General features: G+C 36.0%; 1 protein-coding gene across 1 annotated transcript in view; it reads left to right on the top strand.

Annotated features, from left to right (window-relative positions):
* Positions 1-301: 301 nt before the first annotated feature.
* The window catches only part of rab11fip4a (RAB11 family interacting protein 4 (class II) a), a 65,250-nt gene continuing 46,245 nt past the window's right edge, over positions 302-19,306 (top strand). Inside the window, exons 1-3 of the mRNA XM_067418525.1 lie at positions 302-565; positions 9,575-9,662; positions 14,245-14,327. Coding sequence (XP_067274626.1) covers positions 413-565; positions 9,575-9,662; positions 14,245-14,327 — 324 coding nt within the window. The 5' untranslated portion in view covers positions 302-412. The remainder of the gene's footprint in view (positions 566-9,574; positions 9,663-14,244; positions 14,328-19,306) is intronic.

The following is a 19,306-nucleotide window of genomic DNA, read 5'->3' as shown; positions in this document are numbered from 1 at the left end:
AAGAATATTCTCAGCTGATGTATGAACTAAGCAAGAGTAGGCAGGGCATATTTGATAGTTATGAGAATGTACTTAGTGTAGCTTATCTGTTTTAAAACTGATTTGAAAAACGATGTCAGTTAAATTCAATTGATTTAATTAAATCCGAGTTAAGTTGACATGTTAACTGCGTGAACCAATCAACGCGAGCTAAAGAAATCCGCATCATAGGTGACGCTCTCATTCCGTTCAGAGCAGGTGCGCGCGACCCCTCCGCAGGCGCAGATGGTTCCTTCCAGCTGAACTGAAGTGATGCTGCTGATGATGTCAGAGCGCTGAGTGAGATTGAGCTCCGCGCGAGCTGAGATGATGGCGAGCGCACTCACAGCATCCCAGTCTCTCTGAAGGCATTTAACAGCGCATCATCATAACAATGGACGGGAATGTCTTCCCCGACCAAGAACAGCTGCTGGTATTTCTGAAAAAGCTCAAAGAGGTCTTCGACGTGTGCGACGAGGACGCAGATGGATATATTCGGGTTGAGCACTTCGTGGACCTCGGTCTACAGTTCGGCCAAGGAGATGAAGTAAGAACCTGTCTTTGCATAATCATTCACTCATTTCCTTGTCTCAGGAATGTATGTTATTTAATAGCCTACTGCTGTGCACTTACCTCACGGTATCTGACTGAGAATAATCACTTTCACCAATTTTGTGCAAACAGGTTGGCTTATTCACATATTTTATTTTCTATAATTGGTGCTGGACGTTTATGGTGCTATAGTTTTACTGAGGCGACTGGCAGTTTAATAATTGCACTTCCGCCAAGTTACCAAGACAACTGTCTCCTCAGTCTCCTTCATCAACTGTGATGTCATCAGCCGTCACTTATAGATTCAACAGTTCATGTTTTTTTTTCAAGATAAAGATCAGAATTTGTTCCCCAGGAATACATAATATTAATTCCGCAGTAGCCCAGTTAAAAAGGCAAAATGCATTTAAATGGATAGTTGATTTAAATATGTTGACTTGAAATAAAATATATCCCCTTAAAGGGATAGTTCACCCTAAAATGAAAATTATCTTCATTTACTCACCCACCTCATGTTCCGAACCTGTATACATTATTTTCTTGTCTTCATAAGTCGATTTTAAGGAATGTTGGTAATTAAAAAGTTTCAATTCTTTTGACTTTAATTGGACTTCATAAAATTCATAAAAAATATATGTTGTGCTTCACAGAAGAAATAAAATCATAGAGGTTTGGAATGACATGAGTGAGTAAACGATGACAGAATTTTTATCCCTTAAATATGAATGTAAAATTCGTATAATTAGAATTAATTTAGTTTATTATTCAACTGAGACAATTATTTCATGGAAAATAAAACATCACAGTTCTGTTATAAGGAGATCATGCACTTGCAAGGCCATGGATCATTCATATCATTGCTGAATGCCATTCCAGCATGTCAGATAATGTAGAAACATTATAATTGGTAAAGGTTGGTATGATCTAATATCTTATTATTTGGTTATTTCTTGATGGTTTTCTCCATTAATCGTACTGAAGACATTGTGATACTTGCATGGCTTAAACATCATACACGATACACTGAATACTGAAACTTATTTATATTAAGCTAACTAACCATTCATTTTAAAGTTGACCATGATGCTGTGTATGTTCTGTTTGTAGAATAATTCTTGTCTCTAGCAGTAGTTTTCTTAATTGTAGATCTTGACCTTGCGTTTCTGGCTTCGGTAGCTCAATGTGTGCTTCTTGAAGACCTGCCAATAAATGCCTTTGTCTAGAAATCTGTCTAATGGAGAGCATGTCTCCTCAGAGTGACCAGTCAATATCCACTGCCCTGATATATTCATTCACTGAATATATCAGTTGAGCTGAGTTTGTGTATTTGGTTGAAATTGATTACATTCAGAACTATGCTGCACTGTTATCAAAATATAGCAAGTTAACATTTTTATTAATAACCTGATTTATTTAATGATATACTTTAAAATGTGATCGCTTGGTTGATCTGTCAGTTCAGCTTATCTGCTCCTGAGAACTGCTTGTACTTAGAGCGTGAGCACCAAAACAAACAAAATAATGGGAATCGCAGGTGCTTTGGCTAATCCTTATTATCTTTTTCTTATTTACAGTCGCCTATTATTCTGCCCAATTGGGGCCACACTGTGTTTGTCAGTTTAGTCACTCATCATGCTTTGTTTTAAATGAATTAGAGAAGCTGCACCCTGAATTTGCTTTCTCGTGTCATTATGAAGGCACAATGCGAGCAGCAGAAATAACGACCCTAAAAACACACTTTTTTTTTTTACTGTCTCCATGACAATCATGTTTAACACTCTGATGAAGCTGAAAAGGCCTTTCCTTTCAGTAAATGCAGGGTGGTGCAGGTTAAGGATGTGCAGGTTGTTTTGGATCTGCCTGGAATTATCGGGGACATTTTGAGATTGTAGTTTTGGTGCTTTTGGTTGACTGTAGCAAAAGTATTTTCTTTACACAACACAAATTATAGTCTGTTTTTTTCTGCTCTGTGTGGTATTCAACCATGTGCAACCATTTTTGCTGTTTTATTCAGATGATTAAGATGTTTAATTGGCTTCCTTTACACATTCAATTTAATCCATAATGAATTGTGGTGCATCAAGGCTCTTTGACATTTAAAATGAGTCTCTACAGTCTCAGTGGACGCCAGTAATGAAAACGAAATGAACAACCTGCCTCGGTTTGCTGAAATCTTTTTTTGTAGGAAATTTTGATATTGTGCTCTCCTCATTTGACTAAGGGTTCATATATTGAACATGCATATATATGTTATTATATGTGTTTTTAGGGATTCAGATGTATAATTTGTGTTCTTTAGGCTTTCTTATCCCAGTCATTTTGGATTAATAATGTGATCATTAAGCATTCAGATCGTCTAATTTAATCGCAGAAATTACCCCATTCCAGTGAGTTTTTTATTTTTAATTTATTATTATTATTATTATTATTATTATTATTTTACAACACATTAGGTTGTACAACTGTTTTGCTTGCTAAACATATGTGCAGTATGCAGGAATCAGCAGTGGTGACAAATGGGTTATTTGATCTGATTGATAGTGGGCATAAAGGGGAAGGACTGGTCCTAAGGAAGAGTCATCCTATTAAACATTTAGTACAGAATCAAACCAAAACACAAATCATTACTGCTGCACAGGACATACACTGTAAAAAAATAATAATTCAGGTCTCCAATTGAAACTTTTCTAAATTATCAACAAATTTCACTTGGGCAAATTTAATTTCTGTTAATTGACTCAATTTAATGAACAGAAAATCAATTTGGCCAACTAAAAAATTTAGATGTGATCATCAGTCACATTTTCAATTTTCAATTGCAGACCTGCACCTTTTTTTTTTTTTTTTTTTTTTTTTTTTACAGTGTACGTGCAACGTTTTTTTTTTGTATATAATCCCCTTCTGAATGAGTGTGAAATTATAATGGGGGACTATGAAAATTACAATATCTCAGATGTAAATTTAACATCTCTTAAATGCTGTCTTCTGGGTTATGTATATGATATTTATAAAAAATAAAATTGTATTTTATTTTTCTTGACCTAATAAGTTGCAGATTGGTCCAAACTGTTCCTTACATATACATTTAACGTTTCTTTTTGTATTTTTTAAATGTAAACTACTGTTTGGGGGTTGTAAAACACACCAAACCGTACGCTGTACACCAGATTTTTTAAAATTATAATTAAAATTATTTAATTTTATATTAAATGATATTGACTATATTATATAGGTACTTTTCACTTTTCAGCATAATTACTCCAGTCTTCAGTGATACATGATCCTTCATAAATCATTCTAATATGATATGCTCATAAACATTTATTATTATTATTATTATTATTATTATTATTATTATTATTATTATTATTATTATTATTATTATTATTTGTATTATTATTTGTATTATTATTTGTATTATTATTATTATTATTATTAATGTTAAAAATTGGTTGAGCTGCTTAAATATTTTTCTGGAAACAGTGATATATCTTTTTCAGGAATCTTTTATGAATAGAAAGTTCAAAATAACAGCATTTATTGAAAGATATAATATCGTTTTTAATCAATTTAAATTTTTTACTGAATAATATTTTTATTATTTTAAATAATGTTTTAATGACCCCAAACTTTTGAACAGTATAGTGTATAATAACTAGGTTAAGTATAGGTTATTTTCCCTTTGTCTAGGATACTATTAAAGAAGAATACAATTGAATTGGAAAAAAAAAATCCTGTAATAAGCACAGTGAACAAAATGTTAATAAAGTAGTGCTCGTCATCAGTCAGAAGCAAATGTTTTTGTGCCATGTTGTATCATTTGCAGTGATACAGTTCACTGCTTTGTGCTGAAGGAAGTGATGTAACAGCATGAGTATGAGTGTGAGGTACAGTCACAGATGACTGGTCTCTACATGGCACTAGTTCACAGATTCTGAGTCACAGTTGTGAGAACAGTCATGATAGCAGCTTGAATGTTTGTGATGACCATCTCTAAGACCTGGCAGGCCTTCTCACCAATCCATCCTCCATTTATTTTCTTTAATCCATTAATTAATTAGTTCTTAAACCATTTAGAATGTTGTCACCTTATATCCACCCCCTTCTTCCATTTTCGTTTCCTACTATCTCATAGGCTATCCTTCCCTTTTTCTCTGATGCCTCTTTCAGGTCACCTTTTTCTTCATCCTCCATCTAGGCTTCACCTTCATTCCTTATTCCTCCCTCTCATCTCTCCCCTCCCCTTCTCCATCTCCTCCTCCAGTCAGTTTCCTGATGCTGCATGAGGTTGCCGTGATTGGTATGCATGAAGAGCACGGGGATGTTTCAGTGAAGAACGTGTGGTGAACATGTGTGCCTCTGCTCTCCTTCCCCTCCCACGGGCTGCACTGTGGTGGCCCTGAAGAGTAGTTGCTAGCATTGAGCCCTTCACATAACGCTCATAAACAGAGGGACCCCGATAGAAAACACACCGACAAGATTTGAGGATCAACAGCATCTGACTGAGCATTAATTTAATCAGTCATTGATGTTGTATGACCTCTTATGGCTATAATGTAGCAGAATGCTGAATGCTTAACTCATCATGTATGCTGTGAGGATGAGGTTTGACTCTTATTTTGATGTGCTCAGTGAGTTCAAAGTAACAAAGAGTTAGTAATGAGCCTGCAGCTATTCTGGACATGGTGTGAATTTTTTATTTTTGCTGATGTAACAAGTTTTAGTGATATAAACGGAACACAACTTCTCCAAAGATCATCTTTTTAAAAGGATAGTTCACCCAAAAAAATGAAAAATCTGTCATTAATATCTTAGTCTTTTGTTCATCTTCGGAACACAAAGTAAGATGATTTTGATTTTTAATCAAAAGAGAGATTTCTGTCATTTCCCTCTTAATTCCCCTAAAATATTCTGTCTGTCTGTCTGTCTGTCTGTCTGTCTGTCTGTCTGTCTGTCTATCTGTCTATCTGTCTATCTATCTATCTATCTATCTATCTATCTATCTATCTATCTATCTATCTATCTATCTATCTATCTATCTATCTATCTATCTATCTATCTATCTATCTATCTATCTATCTATCTGGCTATCTATCTATCTATCTATCTATCTATCTATCTATCTATCTATCTATCTATCTATCTATCTATCTATCTATCTATCTATCTGGCTATCTGGTTATCTATCTGGCTATCTATCTGGCTATCTATCTATCTATCTATCTATCTATCTATCTATCTATCTATCTATCTATCTATCTATCTATCTATCTATCTATCTATCTATCTATCTATCTATCTATCTATCTATCTATCTATCTATCTATCTATCTGGCTATCTGGTTATCTATCTGGCTATCTATCTGGCTATCTATCTATCTATCTATCTATCTATCTATCTATCTATCTATCTATCTATCTATCTATCTATCTATCTATCTATCTATCTATCTATCTATCTATCTATCTATCTATCTATCTATCTATCTGGCTATCTGGCTATCTATATGGCTATCTATCTATCTGGCTATCTATCTATCTGGCTATCTGGCTATCTGTCTATCTGGCTATCTGGCTATCTGTCTATCTGGCTATCTGTCTATCTGGCTATCTGGCTATCTGTCTATCTGTCTATCTGTCTATCTATCTATCTGGCTATCTGGCTATCTATCTATCTGGCTATCTGTCTGTCTATCTATCTGTCTGTCTATCTATCTGTCTATCTATCTGTCTATCTATCTATCTGTCTATCTATCTGGCTATCTATCTATCTGTCTATCTATCTGGCTATCTATCTATCTGTCTATCTATCTGGCTGGCTATCTATCTATCTGTCTATCTATCTGGCTGGCTATCTATCTATCTGTCTATCTATCTGGCTATCTATCTATCTGTCTATCTATCTGGCTGGCTATCTATCTATCTGTCTATCTATCTGGCTGGCTATCTATCTATCTGTCTATCTATCTGGCTGGCTATCTATCTATCTGTCTATCTATCTGGCTGGCTATCTATCTATCTGTCTATCTATCTGGCTGGCTATCTATCTATCTGTCTATCTATCTGGCTGGCTATCTATCTATCTGTCTATCTATCTGGCTGGCTATCTATCTAGCTGGCTATCTATCTATCTGTCTATCTATCTGGCTGGCTATCTATCTATCTGTCTATCTATCTGGCTGGCTATCTATCTATCTGTCTATCTATCTGGCTGGCTATCTATCTATCTGTCTATCTATCTGGCTGGCTATCTATCTATCTGTCTATCTATCTATCTGGCTATCTATCTCTCTGTCTATCTATCTATCTGGCTATCTATCTATCTGTCTATCTATCTATCTGGCTATCTATCTATCTGGCTATCTATCTATCTGTCTATCTATCTATCTGGCTATCTATCTATCTGTCTATCTATCTATCTGGCTATCTATCTATCTGGCTATCTATCTATCTGGCTATCTATCTATCTGGCTATCTATCTATCTGGCTATCTATCTATCTGTCTATCTATCTATCTGGCTATCTATCTATCTGTCTATCTATCTATCTGGCTATCTATCTATCTGTCTATCTATCTATCTGTCTATCTATCTATCTGGCTATCTATCTATCTGGCTATCTATCTATCTGTCTATCTATCTATCTGTCTATCTATCTATCTGGCTATCTATCTATCTGTCTATCTATCTATCTGTCTATCTATCTATCTATCTGGCTATCTATCTATCTGGCTATCTATCTATCTGGCTATCTATCTATCTGGCTATCTATCTATCTGGCTATCTATCTATCTGTCTATCTATCTATCTGGCTATCTATCTATCTGTCTATCTATCTATCTGTCTATCTATCTATCTGGCTATCTATCTATCTGGCTATCTATCTATCTGTCTATCTATCTATCTGTCTATCTATCTATCTGGCTATCTATCTATCTGTCTATCTATCTATCTGTCTATCTATCTATCTATCTGGCTATCTATCTATCTGGCTATCTATCTATCTGGCTATCTATCTATCTGGCTATCTATCCGTGTGATGCATTTGCAGCACAAAACTTTTCATGCACATTGGCTTAAACTCGACCGGGTACAATCTGGACGTTTTTTTAAAAGTGCTATAAAAAAAAGAAAAAAAAACGTCCAGATTGTACCCGGTCGAATTTAAGCCAATGTGCATGAGAAGTTTTGTGCGGCAAATGCATCACACGGATAGATCACTGACAAACTAACAGATTTGTTTTATATTTCCCAACAAATCAGTTAGTTTGTCACTCCTTTTCCCTTATAAACATTGTGCTTCCTTTTGGGCAATGGCGGACACTGATGATACATTTGCACACCTCATCTGACCACCTCATTATTTTGATTTAGTGAAAATACTAAATTAAATGCAAGTAATTCCTCCCCTATTTCTCATCCAATGATGTGCAACTTTACTGGTATTGTTTAACATACAGAGGTCTTTTTAAAGATTTTTCATTTGGTTTTGAACAAAGTCTCTTTGCTCACCAAGGCTGCCTTCATTTGATCACAGTAAAAACAGTAATATTGTGAAATATTATTTTAATTTAAAATAACTATTTTCTCATAGTTTAATATTTTATTTATTCCTGTGAAATTTCAGCAACCATAAGTGTTTTCAGTGTCACATGACCTTTCAGAAACAATGTTGAAAACAGTTGTGCTGCTTAATATTTTTGTGGAAACCGTATTGCATTTTCTCAATTTTTTAATGAATAAAGAGTTCAAAAGAACAGCATTTATTTCAAAGCAGAAATTTGTTGTTACATTTTACTTGTCACTTTTTGTTACATTTAATGCATCATTGCTGAATAAAAATGTTGAATGGTAGTGTACATACATATAAGTAGACCTCTCTGAATTACTTTCTCTTTCTCTGTCTGAGTTGAAGTAGAGAAGCAATTTGGGGCAAGTGATTTATTTAGCCCATGTGTGCTCCTCTGTGTGCATGCGCACCATCACACAGATGCATCACATCATCTGTTTCAATGGCCGCTGTATTTCAGCTATCTGTTAGAGTTATTGCACTAAACACCTCTATTTCCGTGGCAGCGTGGTGAATCGTCTTAGCAGGTTATAAGGGGAGAGCTGCAAGACTGCGAGGCTGTCAAGAACACTTCTCCTCCTCATAGAGTTGAATATATTTAGAAAGGAGTGACGTTGTCAAGGAGCGGTGTGTGAGGTGTGAATCACAGTTAAGATGATTTCTGAGTTGCCATGGAAGGATTTCTCATAAACTCAAACAAGTCTGGCAGCCCTTAAGGGAAACTTTCCCATAGGAATAAAACATTGCTAATGAGATCTCCAACCAAGGTAGCTGGCATGGTTTTAAGCAAACAAACAAACAAACAAACAAACAAACAAACAAACAAACAAACCTTAATGTCTATTTTTTTATATAGATGTGAGAATGAAGACCTTAGTAAGCTCATCTAATATGAATATTTATCATCAAATTCTTCCAAGACCAAATGATCTCAGCTATGCTTTTTACATGCTTTTGATAGCTTTAAACAGACTCTGATAACAGTGGTCCGTTTGTTATCTTTAGGGAATGATAAACAAGAACATTTTGAGACTTAAACATAACTGAGAAGTCTTCTAAACCATGCAAAAGCAATGCAGTATTCACTGTTATCAGAAAAAAAACATGGTTTAAAAGATTGAACTATGCTTGTCCAAGGTGTTTGAAGGAAAATCGTATGAGTTGAGTAAGCAAGTCGTGTCACGTGTCAGCAGAATGTCAGGATCAGTCTATTTCTCTTGGACAGCTGTCCATCTCAAAGTCTTGCTGACAGAGACGACACATCCTGACAGCAACTGTTCTACTGCATCATCTGTGGGAGGTGAAGCTGACCACTGACAATACACACATCTTCCTATTTATTTATAGTGCGGTACCATCCTAAACATGTGATCACACTCCTGATTAAGGGTTTTTTTTTTGGTTACTTTTCTCACGACTGTCCTCCTTTTTTCAGGTGAAGAAGTTTGCCAAGTACCTGGATCCCAATGCTCATGGCAGAATTAACTTCAAAGATTTCTGCCACGGAGTGTTTGCAATCAAAGGTAAGAGGATGGTTTCCTTCGAGCAGTATTTCATGCCCATACTGTTGACTAATCTGTTCTCATTAGATCAAAGGGATTCTGAAAACATCAAAACAAATAAAGAGCTACACTGCAAAAGTAATCTTCTTATTCAGCCTCAGTTTACAGTAAAAATATCAAAACATCCTCAAAATTAGATAAATTTAATTGAGAATCAAAACAAATAAGAATACATTTTTTTTTCCTTCTATTTTATGTGTTGAGAATCAAGAATTATGTTTATTGCTTACCCCAGGATTCATGAGGGATTCTGTTAGGGGTTAGTTTGGAAATGAATAAATAATTAAATAATTTAACATTAAAACAAATACATAACAATATATGAAATACTCTGTAAAAAAAGTTACAGCCTGAAAATTCGAAAAGTACAATCGACTGCTTAAGTTATTAACTTAAATTATGTTAAACTGACTTTAAAAAGTTTGTTGCATCTTGTATATCTAAAAAAAGTTGAACATTTCTTAACTTATTTTGATGAGTTCAAGGATGAGTTTCATTAAAATTGTCTCTGTACATTGCTGCATTTATCTTTCTCTCAATCCTGACTGGTGTCGTCCGCTGAAAAACATCCCCACAGCATGATGCTGCCACCACCATGCTCAACTGCAAGGAGGAGCAGTGCCTGGTTTCCTCCAGACATAATGCTTGCTATTCAGGCAAAAGAGTTCAATCTTTGTTTCATCAGACCAGAGATTTTTGTTTCTCGTAGTCTGAGAGTCCTTCAGATGTCTTTTGGGAAACTCCAGACGGGATGTCATGTGTGTTTTACTGAGGAGTGGCTTCCATCTGGCCACTCTTTCATACAAGCCTTATTGTTGGAGTGCTGCAGAGATGGTTGTTCTTCTGGAAGGTTCTCCTCTCTCCACAGAGAAATGCTGGAGCTGGCAGAGAGACCACCGGGTTCTTAGTTACCTTCTTGACTAAGGTCCTTCTCCCCTGATCACTCAGTTTGGGTGGACGGCCAGCTCTAGGAAGTGTCCTGGTGGTTCTAAACTTCTTTCATTTATGGATGATGGAGGCCACTGTGCTCATTGGGACCTTCAATGCTGCAGATTTTTTTTGTGGACCGTTCCCCAGATCTGTGCCTCAATACAATCTTGTCTCTGAGGTCTACAGACAATTCCTTGGACTTCATGGCTTGGTTTGTGGTCTGACAAGCACTGTTAACTGCGGGGCCTTTTAAAGACAAGTGTGTGCCTTTCCAAATCATGTCCAATCAACAGAATTTATCACAGGTGGACTCCAAGTTGTAGAAACATCTCAAAGATGATCTGTGGAGCTCAATTATGAGTGTCAAGGCAAAGGCTGTTAATACTTATGTACATTAGATTTTTTAATTTTTTATAAGCTTGCAAAGATTTCAAACAAACTTCTTTAACATTGTCATTCTGGGGTAGAATATGTAGAAAATGTAGAATTTGGAGAAAATAATTAATTTAATTCATTTTGAAATTAGGCAAAATGTGCAAAAAGTTAAGCGCTGTGAATACTTTCTGGATGCACTATAAAAGCTGCTGTCGGTTAAAGATACCGTAAAAACCCATGTTGTCATAACTTATTGAACATATAATTTTTACAGTGTAGAAATAAATAAAATAAATACATTTTAAAATACAAAACAATCAAAATAACACACTAAAATAATGTAAATTATTTATTTTACCTGCATGTAGTTATATTCAATTATTGAATATAACATTTTATTAAATTACATATTACATTATTGAAACATTAACTTAAAACGGTAAAAGGGGTTCAGCCATCAAAACCTTTTGGAATCCCATTTGGAAACTTTTTGCTTTGACCCCAACGAAAAAGGTTTAATAATTGAATAATGCAATAGAAATTAAAAATTGAAATATTTTTCTTATGTAAATGTATCTTATTGTAGTTATTTTGTATTGTAAGGCAAGACAAAAATACTGATTATGAAAATTATTTTTAGGCATGCTATAGCTTTCTAAATTCATCCCTAAATTTTCATACTGTGGCATCAGATAAAGACCACATCTATTCTGATTTACACAGTTAAGTTCAGCACAAAGTTGGCCTAACTGAAACTGAGTACTAGACACTGTTCCTGTAGACAGAGACTGCCTGTGTTTCTCCTGAATTAAAAAGACCAAGTTGTGCATCGTTCCAGAAATAAATGCAATTTTTTCTCCAGACTAGTATTATCACTTCATTTTATTGAAAAATTCATCTAAAGAACCTGAAGATCGATAAAGGTGCACATCAGCTCTGTCTTTTTAGCATTCTATTCACTTCTGTGTCTAGAATTGCTAGGGATAATGAATAGCCTGAGTGAGCACAATCTGATTAGAGATCTCTGCTTCAACGCTGAACACTCTTGATCTGCCTAATTGAAAATAACCACATTGGAACAACAAATTTACGAGCATCTCTGGGCGTGCCTTTAATTAAGGTTTATTAGATTGAAATATTTTCCCATATAATGACAGCATAGCAATTTAGTTGTTTGTGTGGGTTGTGCTTCTCAGTTAAAAGAAAGGGGGATGTTATTCCTGATTATAGTGTCAAGCATCCCTATGGGATCATTTTTTAGGGTTTCACGGACAGTTACTGTGTAATCATGATTCAGCAATCTAATTTCACATTATGTATAGCTGTTTTAGGACACTTATTGCCTTGTCTGGTTTAGCACATTCACTTTTCCCTATTTCACTGCCATTAAAAGCACAGTAAATAGGGTTACATTTCTTAGGCAGGGACACTCGCACTGCTTGGCAGATTTATAAGTCCAGATCTGCCAGCTGAATAGGCAGGCCACAGGCAGGCACAGGGACCCGGGTACGTCTCTGTGCCAGCGCTCTGTGGAAGCATCTGAAGAAGGAAAAGTAAGCAGGCCAAATGGGCTCTGGGCCGAAAGAGTTTGTCCCAGAGTGTTTAATGAGCCCCAGTGGTCTTCCCACTCACTCTTTCTCTAATGAATCCCCAAATCCCTGATCCCCAGCACGCACACCAAGTCTACCAATCCAATGCCTATGTTTGTCCTTTAGAGGTCCTGTAGGATGCTCTGCTTTTGTGTATGGTGTATTTAAAAGATTGTACCACTGCTTCGCCTTTTGATCTGTCTTTGGCATTTGCTAAAACAGGCCTATTGTGTACAGCTTTATATATTTATGTGTTGCCCACAATATGTTCCCATTTGGGACATTCCCAGAGCCAAGTCGAGCCGTGGCCCACTTGAGATGTCACACAGAGTACCGGGCCTTCAGTGTGCACTTCATGTTATGTGCCTAAATGAAGTCCTGGGCTGCCCTCCGCTGTGGCTCTCAGTACATTATTTATTTATGGCATTTTACGTAGCCTGTTGTATTTCTGCAGATGGGTTTTTCCTTTTGTGTGTGAGCAACAATGTAGCCATATTTAAGAGAATAATTTCCCTTTCCAACTAAATATTTAATATTGAACTTTCAGTTTTTTAGCAAAATGTGAATCTTGACTCTTTTTTTTTCTGGATCTTGTAAGTGGAGCAAAGGAGGGCTACATCTTACAGTGCATAGATTAATAATTCAAGTCTGGTTTGAGAGAAGACACAAGATGTCATCAAATAGGGATCTGAAATCGTGAAATAGGGTGGCGCTCTAATGATGATTGACAGTAGCTACACTTAGTGCGACCAACTAAGAATACCATCTTTGAATTGCCTTAAAGGGTTAGTTGACTCAAAAATGAAAATTCTGACAATAATTACTTACCCTAATGTTATTCGACACCCGTAAGACCAGTGGCTCTACAATAATTTTATGAAGTAACGAGAATAGTTTTTGTGTGCAAAAAAACTAAATAACGACTTATGTAGTGATGGGCCGAATTCAAAACAAAGATTCGATTGGTTATGAATCAGCATAATGATTCATGATTCGGATCACCAATGTCACCTGATTTCAGCAGTTTGGCAGTTTGACACGTGATCCGAATCATGAATCGGAACACTGATTCATAAACGTATGAATCTTTGTTTTGAAATCGGCCCATCACTATATAAGTCGTTACTTAGTTGTTGTTTTTTGCGCACAAAAACTATTCTCTTTGCTTCATAAAATGATTGTAGAGCCACTGTAGTGAGATGGGCTTTGCAACGACGTCTTTAGTGTCTTCTCTGGGTCTTGAGAGAGGAAATGACATTGGTGTTAATGAAGGCCTTTCTGAGCCATCGGATTTCAACAAAAATATCTTCATTTGTGTTCCGAAGATGAATGAAGGTATTACGGGTGTCGAACGACATTAAGTGATTAGGGTAAGTAATTAATGACATAATTTTCATTTTTGGGTGAACTAATCCTTTAATGTAGTATTTATTGCATTGGCTGTGCATTCGATTTTTTTTTTTTTTTTTTGCTGAATTCTGAACACATTTACAATTTATTATTAATTCAGTGTATAGAGTCTATGTTAGGATGAATATTTTGGTGAGGCTCTGCCCCACCTGCCCATACAGACGAGCCACGGCTGCTTATTTGTGCTTAATGAGATGTGCTTTCACAGAACTAATGTTTTTTTGTTCTTTGTGATTCAGGCTGTGAAGAGATTCTGAAAACTGCACTTGGGACCCCCATCGGAGCACAGTCATACCAGACGGACAATGGCTACTACTATCAGGTAGGCAGATTTCAAAGTGTCTGGCTACTTGATGATTTTTTTCTTTCCCACATGACATTCCCAATTAGACTGTTGCCCCTGTAGACACTGGGTCCGTTCAACTGAAAAGGCTACGGTACTTATTGTCGTTGCATCTAATTGCACCCCATTGGATTAGTGGCCATAAGCTGTATCAATAGGGTCACCAAACTACTACAATTCTCAAAGTTGTCTATAGAGATGATTGTATGGTTTAAATGTTCTTCTGTGTGTAAGCACAGAGATTTTTCTCTAGTTGAAATAATACGATGGAAGAATGGGCTTTTGTGTCTGACTTGTATTGTGAGTTTGTGAAATTGGCTAATATTTTTGTTGCACAAGTTTTGGTTCACTTTACTGGGAGACAGACAAGCACCACTGCTTATTGTGTTCATTTGCACCATATTGAAGCAGTCAACCTAAACAGCAAACCAGAAACTGTAAGCACTTCTGTTGGCACGGTGTCTAGACGCATTAGGACACTTAACGGGGAGAGGCATTGTTCTCGGATATAACAAGGAATGACCTTCCTTTCTTCTGCCTCACTAGTACAGATTCAGTGCTCGGCTTGTGTAAACTTGATGGATGAGAGTAAGTGGAGCACCCCCAGCATGTCAGCTTTCAGTCACACATACACAGCAATCCATACTGCCACTGTTTCACAGGCTGCTACTTGAGTTACCGTTTAAGCCTTGTAAAACATAACCTGACACGGGACGTTTAAATGGCTGCTGTCAACATGCTGTATATGACTCAATGGAGCTGTCAATCAAACAGCTAGAGTGGAGGGGATTCCTGACATCCATAGACACATACTGTTACAAAGACACACTTTGTTTTTCTTAGAGCAATCAAAATTGAAATGCATGTCTTTTGGCTCTGAGGTCATCTGTATATGCTAATGTAATCTTAAAGGAAAACAATTATTTTTAGCATGTATTTGCATGTGAGATGTAGTCTTAATCTTTTACTTATTGCAAAAGATGGACCATAAATATTAATTAAACACCTCCGTGGGGCATGTACGATTTGTCTTATTCTAGAGAGCCTCATCCCCCTGAATTATAAATATCAGAACTGTAACTGTAAACGGTAACTGTACCATTCAGACATATCAAAGTCCTCCAAATTTTGACCAAAGTTAAGGTGATAGTGGGAAATCCTTCATAAACAAAGTATCTATATTGTTTTTATTAATGTAAAAGCTGTTGGGTGTAGTTTCTTGGACTTTAATATACATTATGGACTTTAAGCCCATTCATGCATCCAGATATGAATGAGATTTGATATAATTTAGCAGAAGGGAGAGTTATTTTCCATTTACACTTTTTTTTTTAAATTATGCATTTGTTCAGAGTTAAATGTTTTTTATTTGTACAAATTTGGCAACTTCTATTTTTGAAAAACTATTTTTGAAACAGTTTTCACTGTTGTGACGACCGTCTAGGGCCAGCCTCAACATAAAGGAATGTGCGCTCATTCAAAGGAACAGATTCAACAAAAAAAGATTTAACAAACAAAAAAAAGTACACAGTGAACCCCAGAAATCCACACAAATGGCCCATATTTGGCCTCCATAGAGTGTTTGAGGTGGTCCTTTCCCCCAGGTCCAGGAATAGACCAATTAGGACCAGGATCTCTGCTGGCTCGAGTGCAGGCCACGCTGTTTCGTGCAACAGACACTCAGAATCACAACAAACACACATTTCTAAAAAGACATAAGACGTAACACTGTTATTACTCAATTTATAGATTTTCTTTTTACAGTCTTATCAGTTAATAAAGTACAACATCACAGTAAGCAGAAGAGCTGTTTCTAATATTAGAATGGAGCAGGTTATTGCAACAGTGTTGGTAGCATCACTAGGTGGCAGTGTTTGGAAAGATATGAGATGGATTTAGTGAAAAACAACGACTGAAACAGCTTTCATAACAAATACAGCAACACTTTAGATATAATGTTTTATATATGCATGAGGAGTGCAAGTATTAGTGTTTTTCATTTTAGGTAAAAAAAAGTCATCATGCAGATTTATTAGATATGTCTGGTCTAACCATTCATATCGTTGTAATCTACAATAGCTTGCTCATTATAACAGTGATGCATGGATAATTCTGAGTGTTTGTCAGTCAGACAATGCACTTCAGAGTGAAGCTGGATCATGATGTGCCTGTGGATATTAAACACTACAGCAGCAGCAAACAGAGCTCCTCCACAGTCTGAAAAAGACACAGGGAATGTATATCAGTCACATTAGGAATGTAATGATGCGCTTCTTCGTAACCATACTGTCATTCACTTTAAGACACTAATTACATAGTAATACCCAGATGAAAATGTTGAGAAATATGAAGAGGAAAGAAGAGAAATATGAATCATTCTAAGAAGACTGTGGCCAATGATTTTACTAAAACAAGTGCCTGTTTGAGCCGGTCACAGTCTAAGCAGCATGTTTTATTAAATTATTAATTTTAGAATAATTTAAACCTGCTCATTCGCTCTCTTGAAAATCCAGCTGCTGCAAAAGCTAACTTAACATTTTCAAACAGTTACAGGAAATATTTTCCATTCGAATGGAAAAAGGGTGGTGCAGGTTTTAGGAATATTTCCATGATACCTCCTGCATTACAGCTTTTTCTCGTCGTTCAAGTCTGTGTCATTTACTGCACTGATCTTTGCTTTTTCTGTGCTCTGCTGCAAACGGTTCTATTAGCACTTCAAATGAACACTGGACTGAAGCTTTGAATTGATCTTTTGCAGAGCACCTTTATCTCTCTCTCTCTCTCTCTCTCTCTCTCTCTCTCTCTCTCTCTCTCTCTCTCTCTCTCTCTCTCTCTCTCTCTCTCTCTCATTGAAATGTAAATTCTCTGATGATTAAACGGACACCATAAGATAGAATATCTGTAAATGGCATGATTACTTCCATGTCATGAACATATTTTCTAATTGGACCAGCATGCGTTTTTCACTAATATTGTGATTTTTCTGTGTCAGGCGTGTTCTCACTGGTCATCTGTCAGGTAGCACAGTTTTTTCTGTCATGTTAACACAATGCTTTTCAACATGCTATTACCACACTATACACAGTGTTTGCTCAATCTAAGTCTTCTCAGTGTGTGTGTGTGTTTCATTGTCTGGATCATTGTGTTGACCAGGACACACACAGCATTACGTCTCATGTACAGGACCTGCTTGAGAACAATTAATGGCTTACTTGGTCCGGGAATGCTATGTGAATACTATATCCTTCACTGATATACAAACTGCACAAACTCCACTGACACTTTTTTTCTCTTTGTGCACTAAAGTTTGATGAGACTAGTAGTGGATAAATGTTGTTTTGGGTGAAAATGACAGAAAAATAAGCCATGGTTGTAATTTTTGTAAACATGTATGAATTAATTTGAACACAGTAGATTGAATTGATGTGTGTTGATTTTACACTTTGTGTAGATCATCTTAGTTTTACAAATATAATTTTTATATTTTAAATATAATATTTAAATTTAAAATCTCCCACTGGGCATTTTAAAAAAGACCCTTATATAAAAAATTACAAAAAGATGCAATGTTTTAGTTTTAATAAAATCACATTTGAACAAAACATTTCCCGTTGACAACATTCAAACCCAAAGCTCATATTTTAGTTGTGGATGTGGAGCTGTGATTTGTCTGGGTTCATCTGTGATGTACATGTATGTATTGTGCTCGGTACAGATCAATCGTGATTGGAGTTTGAACTCAGAGATGTTTCTTCTGAGTGACTGCTGCTGAATGATAGTTGAGTCAGAGCACTAATGAGCCTGTCACATTGATTACACTGATGGATAACGAGAGAGAGAGAGAGAGAGAGAGAGAGAGAGAGAGAGAGAGAGAGAGAGAGAGAGAGAGAGAGAGAGAGAGAGAGAGAGAGGCTTAGAAGAGCTTGTGTTGATTTTCTTGTCCTTTGTGTGCTCCTTTTTTATTAATATTATTCTATTCAGCTCTGTCTTGTTGTTGTTGTTGTTGTTGTTGTTGTTGTTGTTGACTTCTATGGAATACAAAGTAGTAAAAACTTGTAGTCTCAGATTGATTTTCTTTTGGCCTGTAATATTTTTGTGTATGTACTCATTGTCTTGTCATGTCTTATATTACTGAAGTATATTACTATATATTATTAAAGAAGGTGAATCTTTGGTTTGGCTAAGCTGAAAGATAGAGAAGAGACTGATGGTAATTCAGAAAGTCTACACTGAATGTCACAGGCTGTCACTGAAAGATTGTAGGGTTAAGCAGTGGACAGAGTAGAAAATGCTCTGTCTCTCTTGCAGTATTCATCAATTCTCGTGAACACGAATTTGGGCACTGGTAAGGACAGTAAAGGACATTGGCTCACTACACGCTGGGACACTGTTGACTCGTAACGTAAAAACGCCCTCATTGTACAACATCATTATGAACAACAGCAGAGCTGGTATCTTTCTGACATCACTTGTATAATAATAATAATAATAATAATCATACACTGTTATTTAAAGTATATTATGATAAGTACTTTGCTTATATACATGCAACATTTCAGATCCATTACCTGTCTAATGATGTTTATCTTGAAATATAGGGCAAACCTATTAAGCCCAAGTACCCATTAAGCACACTACTATCTTTGAGCTCAGATTAAAAAGAAAAATATTTTCATCCAACTTGATGTCTTTTGATATGTTTGTGATATACCTTCGGTAATTTCAGGCTAATCAGACCATTGCACACTGAGATATGGGTATTCATGTGTTCACACTGTCTGGTGGCCATTTTGAAAGCTGTCTGAAAACTTTCAACAGAAGAGGATTCTCTTAAATGTGCATTTGATGATTAAGCTATTATTTTTTTAAAGTATAACTTATTACTGCAAAATTAAGAGATTCATGTTTAGATCTTTGTATAACCTGGAACCTGGACATGGGAAATAATTACAGTAAGT

Source organism: Pseudorasbora parva, chromosome 2, assembly GCF_024679245.1.
Source record: "Pseudorasbora parva isolate DD20220531a chromosome 2, ASM2467924v1, whole genome shotgun sequence".
In the NCBI taxonomy this organism is placed as follows: Eukaryota; Metazoa; Chordata; class Actinopteri; order Cypriniformes; family Gobionidae; genus Pseudorasbora; species Pseudorasbora parva.
Note: the sequence above shows the minus strand (reverse complement) of the source record. Positions and strands in the feature narration are given on the sequence as shown.